Source organism: Heloderma suspectum, chromosome 8, assembly GCF_057233095.1.
Source record: "Heloderma suspectum isolate Gila_16-S chromosome 8, 16-S_ref, whole genome shotgun sequence".
NCBI lineage: Eukaryota > Metazoa > Chordata > Lepidosauria > Squamata > Helodermatidae > Heloderma > Heloderma suspectum.
In genome coordinates this window covers 1,904,567-1,921,861 of record NC_139465.1, presented here as the reverse complement: position 1 = coordinate 1,921,861, position 17,295 = coordinate 1,904,567, and the positions used below count along the sequence as shown (strand labels likewise).

General features: G+C 50.0%; 1 protein-coding gene across 5 annotated transcripts in view; it reads left to right on the top strand.

Annotated features, from left to right (window-relative positions):
* NFAT5 (nuclear factor of activated T cells 5) overlaps positions 1 to 17,295 on the top strand; it is an 88,858-nt gene that overhangs the window by 2,771 nt on the left and 68,792 nt on the right. For 2 of the 5 annotated variants that reach the window (XM_084812588.1, XM_084812575.1), the window contains exon 1: positions 13,763 to 15,943. The exons of 2 other annotated variants lie outside the window; for them this stretch is intronic. Coding sequence is in view for 1 of the 3 variants with exons in the window: in XM_084812573.1 (XP_084668699.1) it covers positions 13,676 to 13,748 (73 nt within the window). In the remaining 2 variants the exon portion in view is untranslated. One more of the 5 variants, XM_084812573.1, reaches the window with a different exon arrangement.

The following is a 17,295-nucleotide window of genomic DNA, read 5'->3' as shown; positions in this document are numbered from 1 at the left end:
GACCTTCTTCAGGGCTTTTTGAAATAAAGGCAATATCCCTATGTGCGTGTGTATGTCTTTATATTCAGCACTGACTTCCTGGTGGGGAGAGGGGCCAGGGTGGGGTGGAACTGTTTTGGCATCTTTCTTGATTCCCTAAGAAAAACTAGTACCCCCACCCATCGTCAAATCTAATATTCTCAGCTCATTTCCTTATAAGGTCAATCACCGTGCATCTCACCTTTTTCCCACGTGCCAGTCCGAAATGCATGGCTAAGAATGGCTAGTGCTAGATCCTCGGATGCAAGGACTGCGTCAGAAGTGCGAGAGTCCACACAAAATTTTGGGGGAAGAACTTCCCTTAGAGCTTGTGAGGTCTGTGGACAGAGTGGGGGGCTTACCTGCTAATGTCCAGGTTCAAAGACAGCAGGTATGGTGCAGGGGCTAGAATGTTGGATTTTAGAGTGCAGAGACCTCCCAGGTCCAAATATCAGCGGCTCAACCAGGAAGCTCACTCAGTTGTGAGGAGGGGATTGGAACTATGTGTCCATGGTGTCATGGCCCGTCTGATTCCACCAGCAAGTCAGGATCAATTCCTTGGGATGGCAGGAGGTAAATGGAGCAGTGCAAATGTCAAGTGCTCCGTGCCAGAATCCTGTGCAATGTTGGGACACAACACAACCCTTTCATCCAGGTGGGAGGCAAGAATTACACCCTGACATCTGCTGAAACATTGCGAGGGATCCTGGGATGACCCTTTTCGATCACCGTGTCAAACTGTTATGGAGATTATGAGCTGAGATGTAAGAGAAACGGCCCAAAAGATAAGTTGTGGAGAACTTTATGACAAGGAGTCTGCTCTGGAAGTGAGTTTCATTTATTTATCTTTATTTATTAATATTTAAATCCTGCCTTATTTGCTAACAAGTCATCGAGGCAGTGAACAACAATTTAAAACAATGCAGCCTTAACACAATAAAAAACAAGAACATTAAAAACAGTAAAACATTAAAACCACATAGTGGAAAAGGCTAAATTGAAAAGATGCATCTCCATGCCATTTCTAAAAGCCAAGGGAGTGGGGGCCAATTGCCATTCTTGAGGGAGCACACCCCCATTTGGGAGCAACACAGGCAAAAGCTGTTTCCTGTGTGCGCAACAAATGGCCCTCTGTGGGTAATGGTGTCCAAAAGGCTTCTCCTGCAGATCTTAATACTCAGACAGGTGAACCTAGCAATGTAGGCAGGCCCTTTGGTAGCCAGGTCCTACGCCACTTAGGCATTAAAGGTCAATTTATTTATTTATTTATTTTATTACTCGCCCATCTGACTGGTCACCCAGCCACTCTGGGCGATGTACAACCCACCATAAAACAATTTAAAACAATAAAATTTTACCATATATATTTTTTTTTAAATACCCTAACCCACCCCAAATGCCTGCCTGAACAACCACATTTTTAATGCACGACGGAAGCTCATTAAAGAGGGGGCATGACGGAGTTCCCTAGGGAGGGAGTTCCACAGAGTGGGGGCCACCACAGAGAAGGCCCTCTCCCTCGTCCCCACCAGTCTAGCTGTCCTGGCTGATGGGACAGAGAGAAGGCCATCTGAGGCTGATCTTGTTAAGCGGCCTGTCTGGTGTTGCTGGAGGCGCTCCTTAAGATAGGCTGGGCCGGAACCATATAGGGTTTTAAAGGTCAAAACCAACACCTTGAATTTGGCCCGGAAAACAACTGGTAACCAGTGCAACTCCTTCAGCACTGGAGTGATGTGATCTCGCCGGCGGCTGCCTTTAATCAGGCGAGCCGCCGCGTTCTGTACCAGCTGCAGCTTCCAAACCGTCTTCAAGGGTAACCCCATGTAGAGCGCATTACAGTAGTCTAAACGAGAGGAGACCAGGGCATGTACTACCGATGGGAGCAGATGGTCGGGAAGGAAGGGGCGCAGCCGCCGTATCAGATGGAGTTGATACAGCGCTGTCCGGCTCACAGCTGACACCTGAGCCTCCATGGACAGCTGGGAGTCCAAAATGACCCCCAGGCTGCGGACCTGGTCTTTCAAGGGTAGCCATACCCCATTCAACACCAGGTCAACATCCCCCAGCCTCCTCTTGTCTCCCACCAAAAGTACCTCGGTCTTGTCAGGGTTCAGCTTCAGCTTATTCCTCCCCATCCAGCCACTCACCGTCTCCAGACATTTGGACAGGGATTCTACGGCCAACCTTGGTGAAGATTTGAATGAGAGGTAGAGCTGCGTGTCATCCGCATATTGATGACACCGCACCCCAAACCTCCTGATGATAGCCCCCAGTGGCTTCACATAGATGTTAAATAGCATCGGGGAGAGGATGGAACCCTGTGGCACCCCACAAGTAAGTGGCCACGGGTCCGAAACCTCCTCTCCCAGTGCTACCCTCTGGTACCTGCCGGAGAGGAAGGACCGGAACCACCGCAATACAGTGTCTCCAATGCCCAACCCCTCCAGGCGGTCCAGGAGGATACCGTGGTCAACGGTATCAAAAGCCGCTGAGAGGTCGAGGAGAACAAGGAAGGACCATTCACCCCTATCCAGAGCCCTCCTCATATCATCCACCAAGGCGACCAAGGCCGTTTCTGTCCCATGCCCAGGCCTGAAGCCCGACTGAAATGGGTCTAGATAATCAGTTTCTTCCAAGTGTGCCTTCAACTGCACCGCCACCACCCGCTCAATCACCTTGCCCAAAAATGGCAGATTTGAGACTGGGCGAAAGTTGTTCAGAACTTGAGGATCCAAGGAGGGCTTCTTTAAGAGCGGTCTTATCACTGCCTCCTTGAGGGCTGATGGCATCACTCCCTCCTCAAGGGAGGCGTTCACCACCGCCCTGATCCCCTCACCCAGGCTCTCTCTGCAGCTCATAATGAGCCAAGATGGGCAAGGATCAAGTAAGCAGGTTAAAACCTTGAACTGTGCCTAGAAAGCAATTGGCAACCAGTGCCAGTCTTTCAGGATAGGTGTGATACAGTCCTGATACTGTGGACCAGTTAGCAGCCTAGCTGCTGCATTTTGCACCAATGAAAACTTCTGGGCACTCTTCAGGAGTAGCCCCATAGAGCACATTACATTAGTCTAACATTTTAGACAGAGGTGAAAGAATGGGGTTTGCAATATCACACAAGACTACCAGCATTCCTCACAGTCTTACACATTCACTGATCGATCCCTCTCTGTTTTGCGGGAAGGGGGGGGGGGCTTATGCGTGCAAGGGCTGCTGTGTGCATTCCTGCTCTTGTGCAAGCAATTCCAGTCAGTGGAGAGGAAAAGAGGCCAAAGGCCGGGGGGGGGGGGTCATTTACAGTATGCTTTTATATTGGGTGCTGCCGCCCTTCCACTTTGGGATTTTATTGTTTGCTTTGTGTGTCAGAACCAGGACCAGGACGCCTCAGCCGGGGGTGTAAAAAGCAGTAAACAAGGTCTTTAAAGAGTGCGGCTGCTGGTGACAGGGGCCTGGTTTCAAGGCATTGCACAACTTTTAAAGGTCTGCTTCAATAAAACACAGAGCACCGTGCCAGGAGAGGGCTGCCCTGGGATATGCAGTGGCATGCAGTTACAGAGCGTCTGCCTGGTGCGAGGCCAACCACCTCTGGGTCCCCCTGGGAAGTGGACTTGGCCCCACCAAGAGGCCTGCAGTGAGGTCTTGAGAGGTCAAAAATGAAGAGGTGCTGGCCTGACGGAGGAGAGCAAAGGTGCAGGGGAGGCTGAGCTGATGGCAGGGAACAGTCTTCTTGAAGTGCCCCACAAAGAGTGAAAGGGGGGAAGTTAGGAACACTGGAAGCTGCCTTATACTGAGTCCACCTATACCTTTGTCCGTCTAGCTCAGTATTAACATTGACTGGTAGCGGCTCTCCCTCCAGGGTTTCAGGTACGATTCCTTCCTGGCCCTAGCTGGGGATGCTCTCGGGGATTGAACCTAGAACCTTCTGCTTGCAAAGCAGGGGCCATACCATTGAGCTACAGCCCCTCCTGGGTGGCTGGCAGGACAGAGGCGGAGGGAAGATGGAAGCACTTGGGGCATCAGAAAGGCTGAGAGCACAGCACCAGCATTGACTGACTGGACATTTAATTACTGGAATACATTATTTCCAGGCTGGTGTGGCACCCTCACCATGACTGCGCTGTTCCATGGGCTGCACTTCGAAGTCCAGCCTGCCAGGATCTCTGCTAGGCCAGGGACGACAATACTGAGCAAAGAAGATCCATGCTTTGCCCTGAATCGTATTCCATAAGTTGTACAAGGATGCAGCCTAAAAAACTGATCAACTGGAAAGGAATAGAAATCACGTATGGAGCTGTTGCTTCCTTCAACACTTAGGTAAGCCCCAGAAAGGCCCCTTCATATGACGACCAGCCCTATTTAAAGAAAGTGTGGTGACGCACATGATGGGGACAGGAGCAGGAGCTGCCGGTTTATTATTTATAGTATTTTTATCCTGGTCCTGAGCCAAAAAGACTCCTGGAGTAGCTTACGTGCAAAACAAGACAGTTCCTGCCCAGAGGCTTACAATCTTAAAAGACATGACACACAAGGGAAAAGGGATGGGGAAGGAAGAGGAAAAAATTAAGCCACCTTTCAGCAGGGCGGGTGGAATGGAGAACTCAGACCCTGGATGCAGCTCCTTCGGGGATTCTGTGTTCTCATGAGCAAAGGCAAAGAGGATCCCGGAGACCAGCTGTCCCCAACCTGGGGCCCTCTAGGTTTGTTGGACTGCAGCTGCTGTTATTCCCAGTCAGCATGGTCAATGGAGGGAAACACACTGGCAGGGCCTGGGCCAGATTCCCTTCCACACAGACGGGGTGTTCCGGAGCAAGGCTATGCACTCCTCAAAGAGTGGCCCTGCCTCCCTCCTTGCTGCAACTCCTCCATTGCCCAGAACAGTTGTTGTTGTTCAGTCGTTCAGTCGTGTCCGACTCTTCGTGACCCCATGGACCATAGCACGCCAGGCCTTCCTGTCCTGCGCTCTCTCCCAGAGCATGCTCAAGTTCATATTCATTGCATCCGTGATGCTATCTAGCCATCTCATCCTCTGCCGTCCCCTTCTCCTTTGGCCTTCAGTCTTTCCCAGCATCCGGGTCTTTTCCAGGGAGTTTTCGCATTAGGTGGCCAAAATATTGGAGCTTCAGCTTCAGTATCTGTCCTTCCAATGAGCACTCAGGGTTGATTTCCTTTAGGATGGACTGATTTGACCTCCTTGCAGTCCAGGGGACTCGTAAGAGTCTTCTCCAGCACCACAGTTCGAAAGCATCGATTCTTCGGCGCTCAGCCTTCCTTATAGTCCAGCTCTCACAGCCATACATTACTACTGGGAAAACCATAGCTTTGATTAGACGGACCTTTGTCGGCAAGGTGATGTCTCTGCTTCTTACTATGCTGTCTAGGTTGGCCATAGCTTTCCTCCCAAGGAGCAAGCGTCTTTTAATTTCATGGCTACAGTCACCGTCTGCGGTGATCTTGGAGCCCAAGAAAGTAAAATCTGTCACTGCTTCCATTTCTTCCCCTTCTATATGCCAGGAAGTGATGGGGCCAGATGCCATGATCTTCGTTTTTTTAATGTTGAGTTTCAAACCAGCTTTTGCACTCTCCTCTTTCACCCTCAACAAGAGGCTCTTTAGATCCTCTTCGTTTTCTGCCATTAGGGTGGTATCGTCTGCATATCGGAGGTTGTTGATAATTCTCCCGGCAATCTTAATTCCGACCTGTGATTCATCCAACCCGGCATTTCTCATGATGTACTCTGCATATAAGTTAAATAAGCAGGGTGACAATACGCAGCCTTGTCGTACTCCTTTCCCAATTTTGAACCACTCGGTTGTTCCATGTCTGGTTCTTACTGTTGCTTCTTGACCCTCGTACAGGTTTCTCAGGAGACAGGTAAGGTGGTCTGGTACTCCCATCACTTTCAGAATTTGCCACAGTGTGTTGTGATCCACACAATCAAAGGCTTTAGCGTAGTCAATGAAGCAGAAATAGACGTTTTTCTGGAATTCTCTTGCTTTCTCCATGATGCAGCGAATGTTGGCGATTTGATCTCTAGTTCCTCTGCCTCTTCTAAACCCAGCTTGTACTTCCGGTAGTTCTCGGTTCGCATACTGCTGAAGCCTAGCTTGTAGGATTTTGAGCATCACCTTGCTGGCATGTGAAATGAGCGCAATTGTGCGGTAGTTTGTGACTAGCAAGTTCAGCAAGTTCAGTGACCGCACTATCATGGCTATCAGGGACATTCAGATCTTTCCTGTATAGTTCTTCTGTGTATTCTTGCCACCTCTTCTTAATCTCATCTGCTTCTGTTAGGTCCCTGCCTTCTTTGTCCTTTATCATGCCCGTCTTTGCAGAAAACGTTCCCTTGAGATCTCCAATTTTCTTGAAGAGATCTCTAGTCTTTCCCATTCTGTTGTTTTCCTCGATTTCTTTGCATTGTTCGTTTAAGAAGGCCTTCTTGTCTCTCCTTGCTATTCTCTGGAACTCTGCATTCAGTTGGGTATATCTTCCCCTTTCTCCCTTGCTTTTTGCTTCCCTTCTTTCCTCAGCTACTTGTAAAGCCTCATCAGACAGCCACTTTGCTTTCTTGCATTTCTTTTTCTTTGGGATGGATTTCGTTGCTGCCTCCTGAACAATGTTACGGACCTCCGTCCATAGTTCCTCAGGCACTCTGTCTATCAGGTCTAATCCCTGAAATCTATTCCTCACTTCCACTGTATATTCATCAGGGATATGATTTAGGTCATACCTGAACGGTTTAGTGGTTTTCCCGACGTTCTTCAATTTAAGCCGAAATTTTGCAAGAAGCAGCTCATGATCTGAGCCACAGTCAGCTCCAGGTCTTGTTTTTACTGACTGTATGGAGCTTCTCCATCTTTGGCTGCAAAGGACATAATCAATCTGATTTCGATATTGACCATCTGGTGACGCCCATGTGTAGAGTCGCCTCTTGTGCTGTTGGAAAAGAGTGTTTGCTATGATCAGCATGTTCTCTTGGCAAAACTCTATTAGCTTTTGTCCTGCTTCATTTTGTACATGCCTGCCTGTTATCCCGGTGATTTCTTGACTTCCTACTTTAGCATTCCAATCCCCTATGATGAAGAGGACATCTTTTTTTGGTGTTAGTTCTAGAAGGTGTTGTAGGTCTTCATAGAACCGATCAACCTCAGCTTCTTCGGCATCAGTGGTTGGGGCATAGACTTGAATTACTGTGATGTTGAATGGTTTGCCTTGGATTCGTACTGAGATCATTCTATCGTTTTTAAGATTGTACCCCAGTACTGCTTTTCCCACCCTTTTGTTGACTATGAGTGCTACTCCATTTCTTCTAAGGGATTCTTGCCCACAATAGTAGATATGATGGTCACCTGAATTAAATTCGCCCATGCCTGTCCATTTTAGTTCGCTGATTCCCAAGATGTCGATGTTCAATCTTGCCATCTCATGTTTGACCACCTCCAGCTTACCTTGATTCATTGATCTGACATTCCAGGTTCCTAAACAATATTGTTCTTTACAGCATCGGATTTTCTTTTCACCACCAGACACATCCACAGCTGAGTGTCCTTTCGGCTTTGGCCCAGCCGCTTCACTCTTTCTGGCGCTACTTGGAAATACCCTCTGCTCTTCCCCAGTAGTATATTGGACACCTTCCGACCTGAGGGGCTCATCTTCCGGCGTCATCTCTTTTAGCCTTGTGATACGTTCCATGGGGTTTTCTTGGCAAGAATACTGGAGTGGGTTGCCATTTCCTTCTCCAGCGGACCACATTTTGTCAGAACTCTCTGCCATGACCTGTCCGTCTTGGGTGGCCCTGCACGGCATAGCTTATGGCTTCACTGAGTTACGCAAGCCCCTTCGCCACAACAAGGCAGTGATCCATGAAGGGGGCCCAGAACAGTACAAGAGTTAAAAGCCTGTTAAGCACGGAAGCAATATTTTCTGCCAGTATGACTTGTATTGCTTTGCCTCAAATGCTCCAGGATGCTCCCTGCAAGGAGCCAACACCCCAGTCTTTACATCTGGAAATACAGAGCACGCATGCTCTGGCGGCAGAGCTCTGTAACCCTAGGTTTTAAACACGGTACCACAGCAGCAGCTTCTTGGGTTTGCCAAAGGCATTGTTAGCTTTGGCCTCGCAGGTCCACGGCCGTCCTTCCTCTAAGGATGCTGCCAAGAGAAAAAGTAACACACACAAATCCCTACCGAGCTTAGCAACTAGTCAGGAAGTGCCGGCGGAGCTGCTGACAGATTCTCATCATTTTCTGACTCATTTTTCCAAATGGTCATTGGAAAATAATCAACTACTTCATGCAGACTTTCAGGGAAGCACCTGCTAATTGTCCCCCCACCCCTTGATTAAAATAAAGACTGGTTTAAAAAGCCAATTAGCTCATCCCATTTAACCCCTGCATGTTGCATAATATGAACATAATATGGAGAGAGGGGAGAGAGGCAGCTGAGAAAGCCCTCAGGGCCTGTCCCAGCTGGATTCCCGGGGCCACCTGCCAGCAACAGCCCTTTGGGAAGGATTCAGAGGGGGGGGCAGTAGATGAGGATGACACCAAGCACCTGCTCCTGTTCCATCTGGACTGTTCCTGTCCCCAGGGCCCTGTGGGAAGGATCCTGATGAATTTTTTTTTTTTTAAATCATATTGTTTCTTGTGACTTTATTATTTTTATGTTACTTGTAAGCTGCCTTGCTAGGATTTGTATCCTGAAAAGTAGCATATGAATACATAAACATTCTGTTTCTATAGGAAGGCAGACATTTGTATTGCTCTTACTTCCTCTTAGGAGCACTTGCTAATTATTATGTTAACAGGACTGTAAAGCGAACACAGGTCGCTGCCCTATACTGAGTCAGACCATGGGTCCATCCAGCCCACAACTGGCTGTTCTGACAGGCAGTGACTCTCCAGGGGTGTCAGATGGGGGTCTTTCCCTGCCCCAGCTGAGCTGCCAGGGACTGAACCTGGAAAGCTCAGCATGCAAAGCAGGAGTTCGTCCGCTGAGCTATGGCCATTCCCGCAACAGCTAAGCCATTTAAAATAATTTGGGGGTGTTAACAATAAAAAGTGGTGTCCAAAAGCCCGTCCTGATCCTCACAAGCAAGTTTCACTGAAATTGATTAAACTTGTTCCTGGGTGTTTGGGGCAGGGCTATAAATGTGGAAGACTGGCTTCTTCCACGGCCCAGCCTTCCCCAACCTGATGTCCTCCAGAAGTGTTGGACTGCAACTCCCATCATTCCCAGCCAATGTGCTGGGAGTTGCAGTCCAGCACATCTGGAGGGCACCAGGTCGGAGAAGGCAGCTCTTCAAGGATGTTGCCAGTCCACAGCAACGTAAAAATATCCCACAATTAAGATTCAAAGGCCATTAAAAATAGAAACTTCCCACAACCTTCAGGATGCAATTTCAGCAGTATTTGAAAGTTGCCAGATATTATAGTTTTACTGTGATCCCCGTAACATTTGTGATTTCTCCCTAGCAGTTACAGATAGAGAGATTTTTGTGTGTGTCTAAGCTTAAAGAACAAGAAATCAAGGGGGTAAAGGAAAGTTAGGAAAAAATGCAGCCTAACTGTCCCAAAGTGTGGAGGAGGTTGAGGAAAAGGCAGCAAGAATGAAAAGCCTCTCAATGGAGAGAGATCGGAAAGATTGGGTTTGTTTCTTTTAGGAAGGACACACACACAAAAGTCTAAAGTCATGAATGGTATGAAGAAAACTGCTTATGACCTATTGTTTTTCTGATCTCCTACGATCCTGGGAACATTCGCAAAAAATGAATAATGGCGAATTCAGAACTGATAAAACAGAATTGTTTTTCCCACAGTGCTTAACTGGAATGCAGTAGGTTCATGGCTGCAGGGTGTAGCTGAGAACATGGATTTGGTGAGAAAGAGCTGGGTTCCAGGACACAGAGAGCAAGAATGGCCACAGCTCAGGAAGTGAATGCTTCCACATTTTGGATGGTCCCTATAAGCCAAGAGCAGATCCACATGCACTTTTCCTGCACTTTGGAGCTCAATTAGAAGTGCAGGAAGTGAGGCAAGAGAGGTGCCTCTCCGCAAGCACTGAACGTGTGTGTGACTCAGCCCTGCAGAGCGTGCGGTCTGCAGTCATCTCCTGTCTGCGGTTGAGGCAGGCGAGGACTGGCATGACTGAAGTCAGAGGACATGCGGACAGCGGGCGTTGACATACACAGCTCCCTTTCTTCAAAAACGGTAATGCAGGCACACCCTAATATCGCAGGGCAAAGCAACTTCCTCCATTGGCTGGGATTACATTTGACATGTGGTGGTGATGAGCCAGGAATATCGATATCCTTGGGAAGTGAGACTTAACTGGACACAGTCCCAACAAGGTAGATTGGATCTGGTCTTACAATTCCTGTGGACCAAGGTAAACTTGACTGTATTAAAACAACAACAAAGAGTCTTATGGCACCTTAAAGGTGGACACATGCATGTATTCTGGCATGAGCTTTCATGGCCACTTGCCAATGATGGACAGTGCCAATGAAAGCTTATGCCTGGGCAAAGAAATGTGATAGTCTTTAAGATGCCACAAGACCCTGTTGTTTTTGCTGGAACTAACACTGCTCCCCTCTGGAAATTGTTGACTCCATTTAGTTGCTTTTCAGTACTTTGCACTGACTAGACAGTGATGGTGAGAAGAAAACGGACTGTGGTTTTAGTGTTTTTGGTCAAAAATCATGCTGCTGTCCTCCTGTATGATTATTTGCAACCCAAGAAGGGTATAAAGGGGACACCTTGCACATTCTCAATTGCTCTTCTGCATTTATCGGAAGGGCCACATCTCTCCACATGCACCTCTCTGTACAAAGATCTTTAGCAGAGACCCTTCTCCAGAGACCCTGCTGCTTGAGGTGTGAGAGAGACTGGCTGCTGGGGAAAGGGCCTTCGCGGTGGGAGTGCCTCAGCTGTAGAATGTTCTCCGTAGAGAGGCTCACTTGGCACCTACCCTTGATGCCGGTTCAACATCTGGGAAAGACCTGTATTGAAACTGGCCCAGGCCTTTTAACATTAGGGTGTTTGGTCTCTGCTGATTACTTTTATAGTTTGTTCTGCTTTGAGCCTGGCTTTTCTTCATTTGCTGTTTTATTGTGTTTTGATCCTTGGCTGTAATCTGCCCTGGGAATTTATTTGAAGAGTGGGGTAAAAATTCCTATAATAAAGACATAATTATTATCCCATCGCTCCAATTAATGAGCTAATTGATGAGGGGATCATTACTATCTTACAGCAGCTTCCACAGCTTGGTGCCCTCCAGAGGTATTGGACTACAACTCCCCTCACCCCCAGCCAGGTTGGGGACAACTGTCTTATGGCTTCCATGGCACAGGCCAGAATAGGCACCCTCTCCGTTGCACATTTGGCTTCTCAACAGCTGGCCTGTGGACAGGCCAGAGCCACTGGCTTCAGAGCTGTGCATTTTTTCTTCCATGCTCCCGATGCCCTCGCTCCACCTCCCGCCACCCCAGCCTCCAGGCTTCCCTATGAGGCTGCCTATGCCTGCATAATTCCCAGCACGTGAGATTTAGAAAGGAAGGGCAGGGGGTAGCTATGTGTGAGCATATAAAGCCATGGGTCCATCTGCCTTAGTGCCGCCTATGGCAGCAATCTCCAAGGCCAGTATGAGCCAGTATGGTGTAGTGGCAAGAGTGTTGGACTGGGAGCTGGGAGATCCGGGTTCTAGTCCCCACTCGGTCATGGAAGCTCACTGGGTGACTTTGGGCCAGTCACACACTCTCAGCCCAACCTACCTCCCAGGGTTGTTGTTGTGAGGATAAAATGGAGAGGAGGAGGATAATGTAAGCCGCCTTGGGTTCCTTGCAAGAGGAATAAAGGCGGGATATAAATGCAATAATAAATAAAAATAATAATAAATAAGGCCTTTACCAGCACCTGCTACATGAGGTGTGGTTTTGTTTTTTTTTCCTTCTTGAACAGGGTCTTTGGCCTGTGCCCTTGTTTTTGTGCACAGAAAACTGGTGCTGTAGCACTGAGCTACCTCCCCTAACCAAAAGCAACAAGTGAGAGTCCTGTGGCACGTTAAAGAGGTGTAGATTCACGACAGCTTTCGTGGGCTAGAGTCCACGTCATCAGGTGCAAGCCCACAAACGCATCTGCCATAATATCAGAACAAACCTAGATGTGTTTGTGTGGACGTAAAGTCCCACCATGTCCAGTGTGGCTTGCTCCCTCGGAAGCGTGCTTAGGTCGCAGCCGCAAGCTCTGTTGCTATTTGCTGCCACAGATGGACAAGGTTGTGCCCCTCTGGAAGCTGCTCCCCCATCAAAAAAGGGAGCCTGGTTGTCCGCCTCCCCTCCCTCATCCAGGGCTGGGGCAGAACATGGGCAGCTGCCTTGTACGGCCAGACTGTTGGTCCGTCTGGCCCAGTATTGCTGACACCGACTGGCAGGAGCGGCTCTCCAAGGTTCCGGGCAAAGCTCCTTCCTGCCCCCACCGGGAGAGGCGGGGGATCAGGCCTGGGGCCTTCTGCATGCAGCGGGGCTCTGCCACCGGGCGATGGCCAGCTAACGGTACTAAGATCCCAGCCCTGGGGTTATGGACGAGGACTTCAGGAGGCACACGGGAAGCTGCCTTGTACGAAGCCGGCCGGCCCACGGCTGCCTAGCCAGCGGCGAGCGGGCGTTCAGCCACGGCGAGACGGCGGCTCGCCCGCCCGCCCCACGCGCGGCATCGGCCCGGGCAGGCAGATGAAGCGCGCGCGCGCGCGACGGGGCGGCGCCTTTCCGAGCCTGGGGCCGCAGGCGAGCGGCAGGGCCCGGAGCCGGCCGCGAGGCGCGCAGCTCCCCGCCGCCGCCTTGCTGCCGCCTCCCGGCCGCTGCCGCCGGAGCGCCGGGGCCTGGCCCAGCCCGGCGGGGCCTCCTGCCGGCCAGCAGGGCCTCTGCCGCGGCCCCGCCGCCGCCCGCTCCGGCGCACGAGCGCCAAGCAGCCCCCGGCCCGGCCGGCCCCCCGAAGGCGCAGCTGCGCCAGCCGCCCCCGCTCGCCGAAAGGCCCGCGGGCTTCGAGCGCGCGCGGGAGCAGCCGCCGGGGCCGCTTTCCCCGCGCGAGGGCGCAGGCGCAGGCGGACCGGCGCCGCCCAGGCTCATTTCTCGCTTCGCCTCTCCTTCCCCGTCGGCGGCCAAGGCGAGCGGCGCGCATGCGCGTCGAAGGCTCCCCAAAGCCGAGGATGTATTTATTCATTCTAATCCGGCGGAGGCCGCGGAGAAGGGGGAGGGGTGCGCATGCGTGGACCGTCGCCCCCGCGCCGCCTGTTGCCGGCTCCTTGTCTTTCCCCCTCCTGCTCCTCCGGTTTGAGGCTCTGCGCGTGCGCTCGGCTTCCGTGGAGTTTCGGGTCCCCTTTTCTTGCCCTCCGCCGCTCGTAAAGCGAGGGGTTGCGAGCTGGGGCGGCGCATGCGCAGTGTCCGCGGAGAGGGGGCGGTCCCGCTAGGCGGCAGCCACCGGATTCCTGTCAGGAGCGGCGGCGGCTGAAGAAGAGCCCGGTCCGCGCCTCCCTCTGCCCGCTTCCTCTCTCGCTCGCCGCCGCCGCCGCGGAGCCCCTCGGCCGCTCCGCCGCCGCCCTCCTCCGCGGCCTCCCCGCCCGCCCCGCCCCTTCCCCCCACCCGCCCCGCCCGGGCCTCGGAGCTGCGATGCCCTCGGACTTCATCTCTCTCCTCAGCGCCGACCTCGACCTCGAGTCCCCCAAGTCCCTCTACTCCAAGGGTGAGTCTGGGCCGCAGGGCGGCCGGCGGGGGGAGACCCCCGTCATTCCCCTCACGCCGCGTCGCTCGAGCGCTGCTGGGCCGGCTGCTTCGGAGCGGCCTGCCCGCTCGGTCTGCCGCCGCCGCCGCCGCCGCCGCAGGAATGCGCCCCGACGGGTTTCTCGGGCGGGGGGCGGCAAGAGAGGAGAGGCCGCTCTCGAGCGCCGCTGCCCCCCGCTGCCCCCCGCCCCGCGGCCTGCCCAGCCGACCCGTGGCGCCGCCTCGCAGCTTCCAGGGCAGGGGTGGCAGAAGGCCGCTTTTCCGGGCCGGTTGCGCTCTGCACGCGCCCAGAGGCGCTCCCTTGTCCTCCTCCACCTATTCTTAGTATTATTCCTCTTCGGCGCTGTAATGCCGCTTTCCCGCTCAAGTCCGTAAAGCGGCGGCTCGCGATTTCGTGGCCCCGAAGCTGCTAAGCCGCCCTCCGTCATCAGGACGCGGCCCCGTTATTTTCGTTTTTTAGAGAGCGGCCGTGTTAGCCTGTTGCGGCCAAGACGAGGTTGGTGGCATCTTAAAGACGAACAGTTATTCTGGCAGAAGCTTTCGTGGACTGTACAGATTTTGTCATATCAATTGGTCTACAAGTATTAGCAATAGATTAAATAAATAAATATAGCTGCGTGTAGTAGCTGCTGTAGTCCACAAAAGCTTGTGTCAAAATAAATCTATTAGTCTTTAAAGGTGCTACAAGACTGCGTTGTTTTTCATTTTTATAAATGTTTTCAGTCTTTCTCTCCCCCCACCCCCAATTTACAATACATAAATCAATCCCTCCCAAAGTAGGTCTATTTATCTACCATATTTATATCCAACCTTTCCTTCAAGGCTCTCAAAGCAGCATACATAGTTCTCCCCCTTTTTTGCATCTTCACAACAACCCTGCAAGTAGGTTAGGCTGAGATAGTGATGGGCCCAAAGATACTTGATGAGTTTCTTGGCTGAGTGCGGGTTTGAACCTGAGTTTCCCCAGTTCTAGTCTTATAGATGAGAGAATTGTGAAGATGAAAAAGCAGCCACGCACCTGTCAATGCTAGTTATGATCTTGGGCCAAGCCCACCATCTCAGGCTAGCCTAACTTGCAGAGTTGTTGTGAAGATAAAATGGCTGGGGGTTCAGTGTATACTGTCCTGTGCTTGGAGGAAGTGTGGCATAGAGATGTAATATATTTCTGATGGCAAATTGTCTCTTTCTCTCCCTCCCACTACCCCAAATTGGGCCTGGCAAGCCCTTCACTGATCTTCAGAAGGGGGGGGGGAGCGAATACAAAACAAACACTGAAGTGAGGCCAGCTAGCTCACCCCTTAAAATACTTTGTTCTGAAATAATGGTCAATGTCAGGTAACTCACCACACTTCCCCCTCCCCCGCATCACACAGGAGGCCCTTGAGGCCTCCCTTCTGAAGCAATGAAAGTGCAGTGTGTAGTATTTAAAGGGAAAGTATTTGCCCTCATCAACATGGGGTAGAAGTTTTTTTAAAAATTCAGTAGAATGTCCGATACAGTATGAGAAAATAAAGATATTTTGTTCTGTGTTGAGCACATACAATTAGATCATGGGGTTTTAAAAAAGAATTTTGCAGTTGCCTCAAAACAAGCACTGCGAACTCCAGAAACAAGAGGACTGATTCTACTAACTTTTTGCATTTTTTTCCTGCACAAAATGCAGGAGTTATTTCCATGCATGCCCCCAAGGAAAATAATTGAGTGAACTAGTTATATAGGTTTGTCAGTTATTTGTTTTTATTTCAGTTTACTTAGTATATTCTTTTCAGAATAAATTTTGTATCTTTAGACTAATTTCTAAAGATATTAGTCCTGAAAGCTAAAATAAATTTATATAAAGATATGGAGCCAAGGCAAGGCAGCTAGTGGCCTGCATACATACCGGTAGGTCTTGCAGTTATATGTGTACTATAGTTTCTGCTCCATTAAACTGAATACAATTAAATGATTGACTTTCAACATGTGATTTTTCCTTTTTTGTTCTGTCATGATACAGGAGACCTGTGATTCTTAAAATATGTTCAGGGACCCAATAAAAAGGGCATTGGATAGTTGCTGTGGTTGATATGAGCTTCTCCCTTCCTAGTTTATATACCTTATTGAGTGAGAATTCTGAAGTCCTCATCATCCCTGCTGTCAGTGAAATGCAGCAGCTGTGTGAGTTATTGATTTATTTTTGCATAGAAGGGGGAATAGGCATGACAAGTCTTTCAGTGAAGTGCTTATTAGGCCATGCTTTCCTTTGGCATCCTTAGCAGGATAGTTCTTCTGTTTTTTAGAGCTAGAAATAGGAGCTGCGGTTGGACTTTCCCTAGTCTAGTCTGTATTTGGGGCTCTGGGGTGAATTGGAGAGGTCAGCTTCTGTAGCAGAGCTCACCTGGAAGGTTCCTTTTAACGCGGACAGAACTAATGGAGTGCTTAGGCTGAGGCCCAGTGGCAACATATTCAGTTCTTGTTATATGATTATAATTATATTTAAATGTGTTTTGTTTCCCACTGCACAAAGCAGTCTTACACGCACAGTATAGAAATTCATGATTAATTTAAGAAAAAAAAACCCAAAACAATAAATGCCATAATCAGAAAATAATACAAATAAAGATAAATACCACAAAACATAGTCTAAAAACAATACAATATGAAGTGTTCATCCACAAATGCACAAAATCTTCCCCTATTCACAGCCTAGAATGAACGCCTCAAAAGCAGCCCACCACAGTTGACCCATAAATGTCCAGATGGCTGGGAAAATAAGTGCTGGAGAAGCTTCCTTGGGGAGAGTTCCATAAACATGGGGCTATCACAGAAAAGGTCCATTCTCAAACTGATGCTCCCTGAGCTTTTATCAGATGGGGGCATACAGAGAAGGGCCTTTAAAGCTGATCAGGGACTAGGTAGGTTCATATGGGAAGGTGGTCCTTGAGGTATTGGGGTCCTGGCTCACGTAGGGCTTTATAGGTTAAAATCTGCACCTTGAATTTGGTGTGGATTTTAACCAGAAACAAATTGGCAACCAGGCGAAGCAAGACTGGGCTTATATGATCACATTGCCTACCCCCAGTCAACAAGTTCGCTGCTAAATTCTACACTAGCTGCAGTTTCCAAACTGTCTTTAAAAGCAGCCCAACAATACAATGCATTGCAGTAATCTAACCTAGAGGTTACCAGATCATAGACAACTGATGTTAGGTTATCCCCATCCAGATAGGGTCTCAACTAGGCTACCAACCAAAGCTGATAGAAGGCACTCTGTGCCATGAAGGCCACCTGAGCCTCCAATGGCAATGATGGATCCAGGAGTATCCCCAAGCTGCACACCTTCTCCTTCAGGGGGAGTGTGACCCCATCCATAGCTGGTTGCACTTCCCCCACCGGACAGAGGAACCACCCGCCAGCAGAGACGCAGTCTTGTGTGGACTGAGCCTCGGTTTATTGGCACTCATCCAGCCCATTAGTTCAGCATCTCCACCACCACACCTGCTTGAGATGAAACGGAGATATAAAGTTGT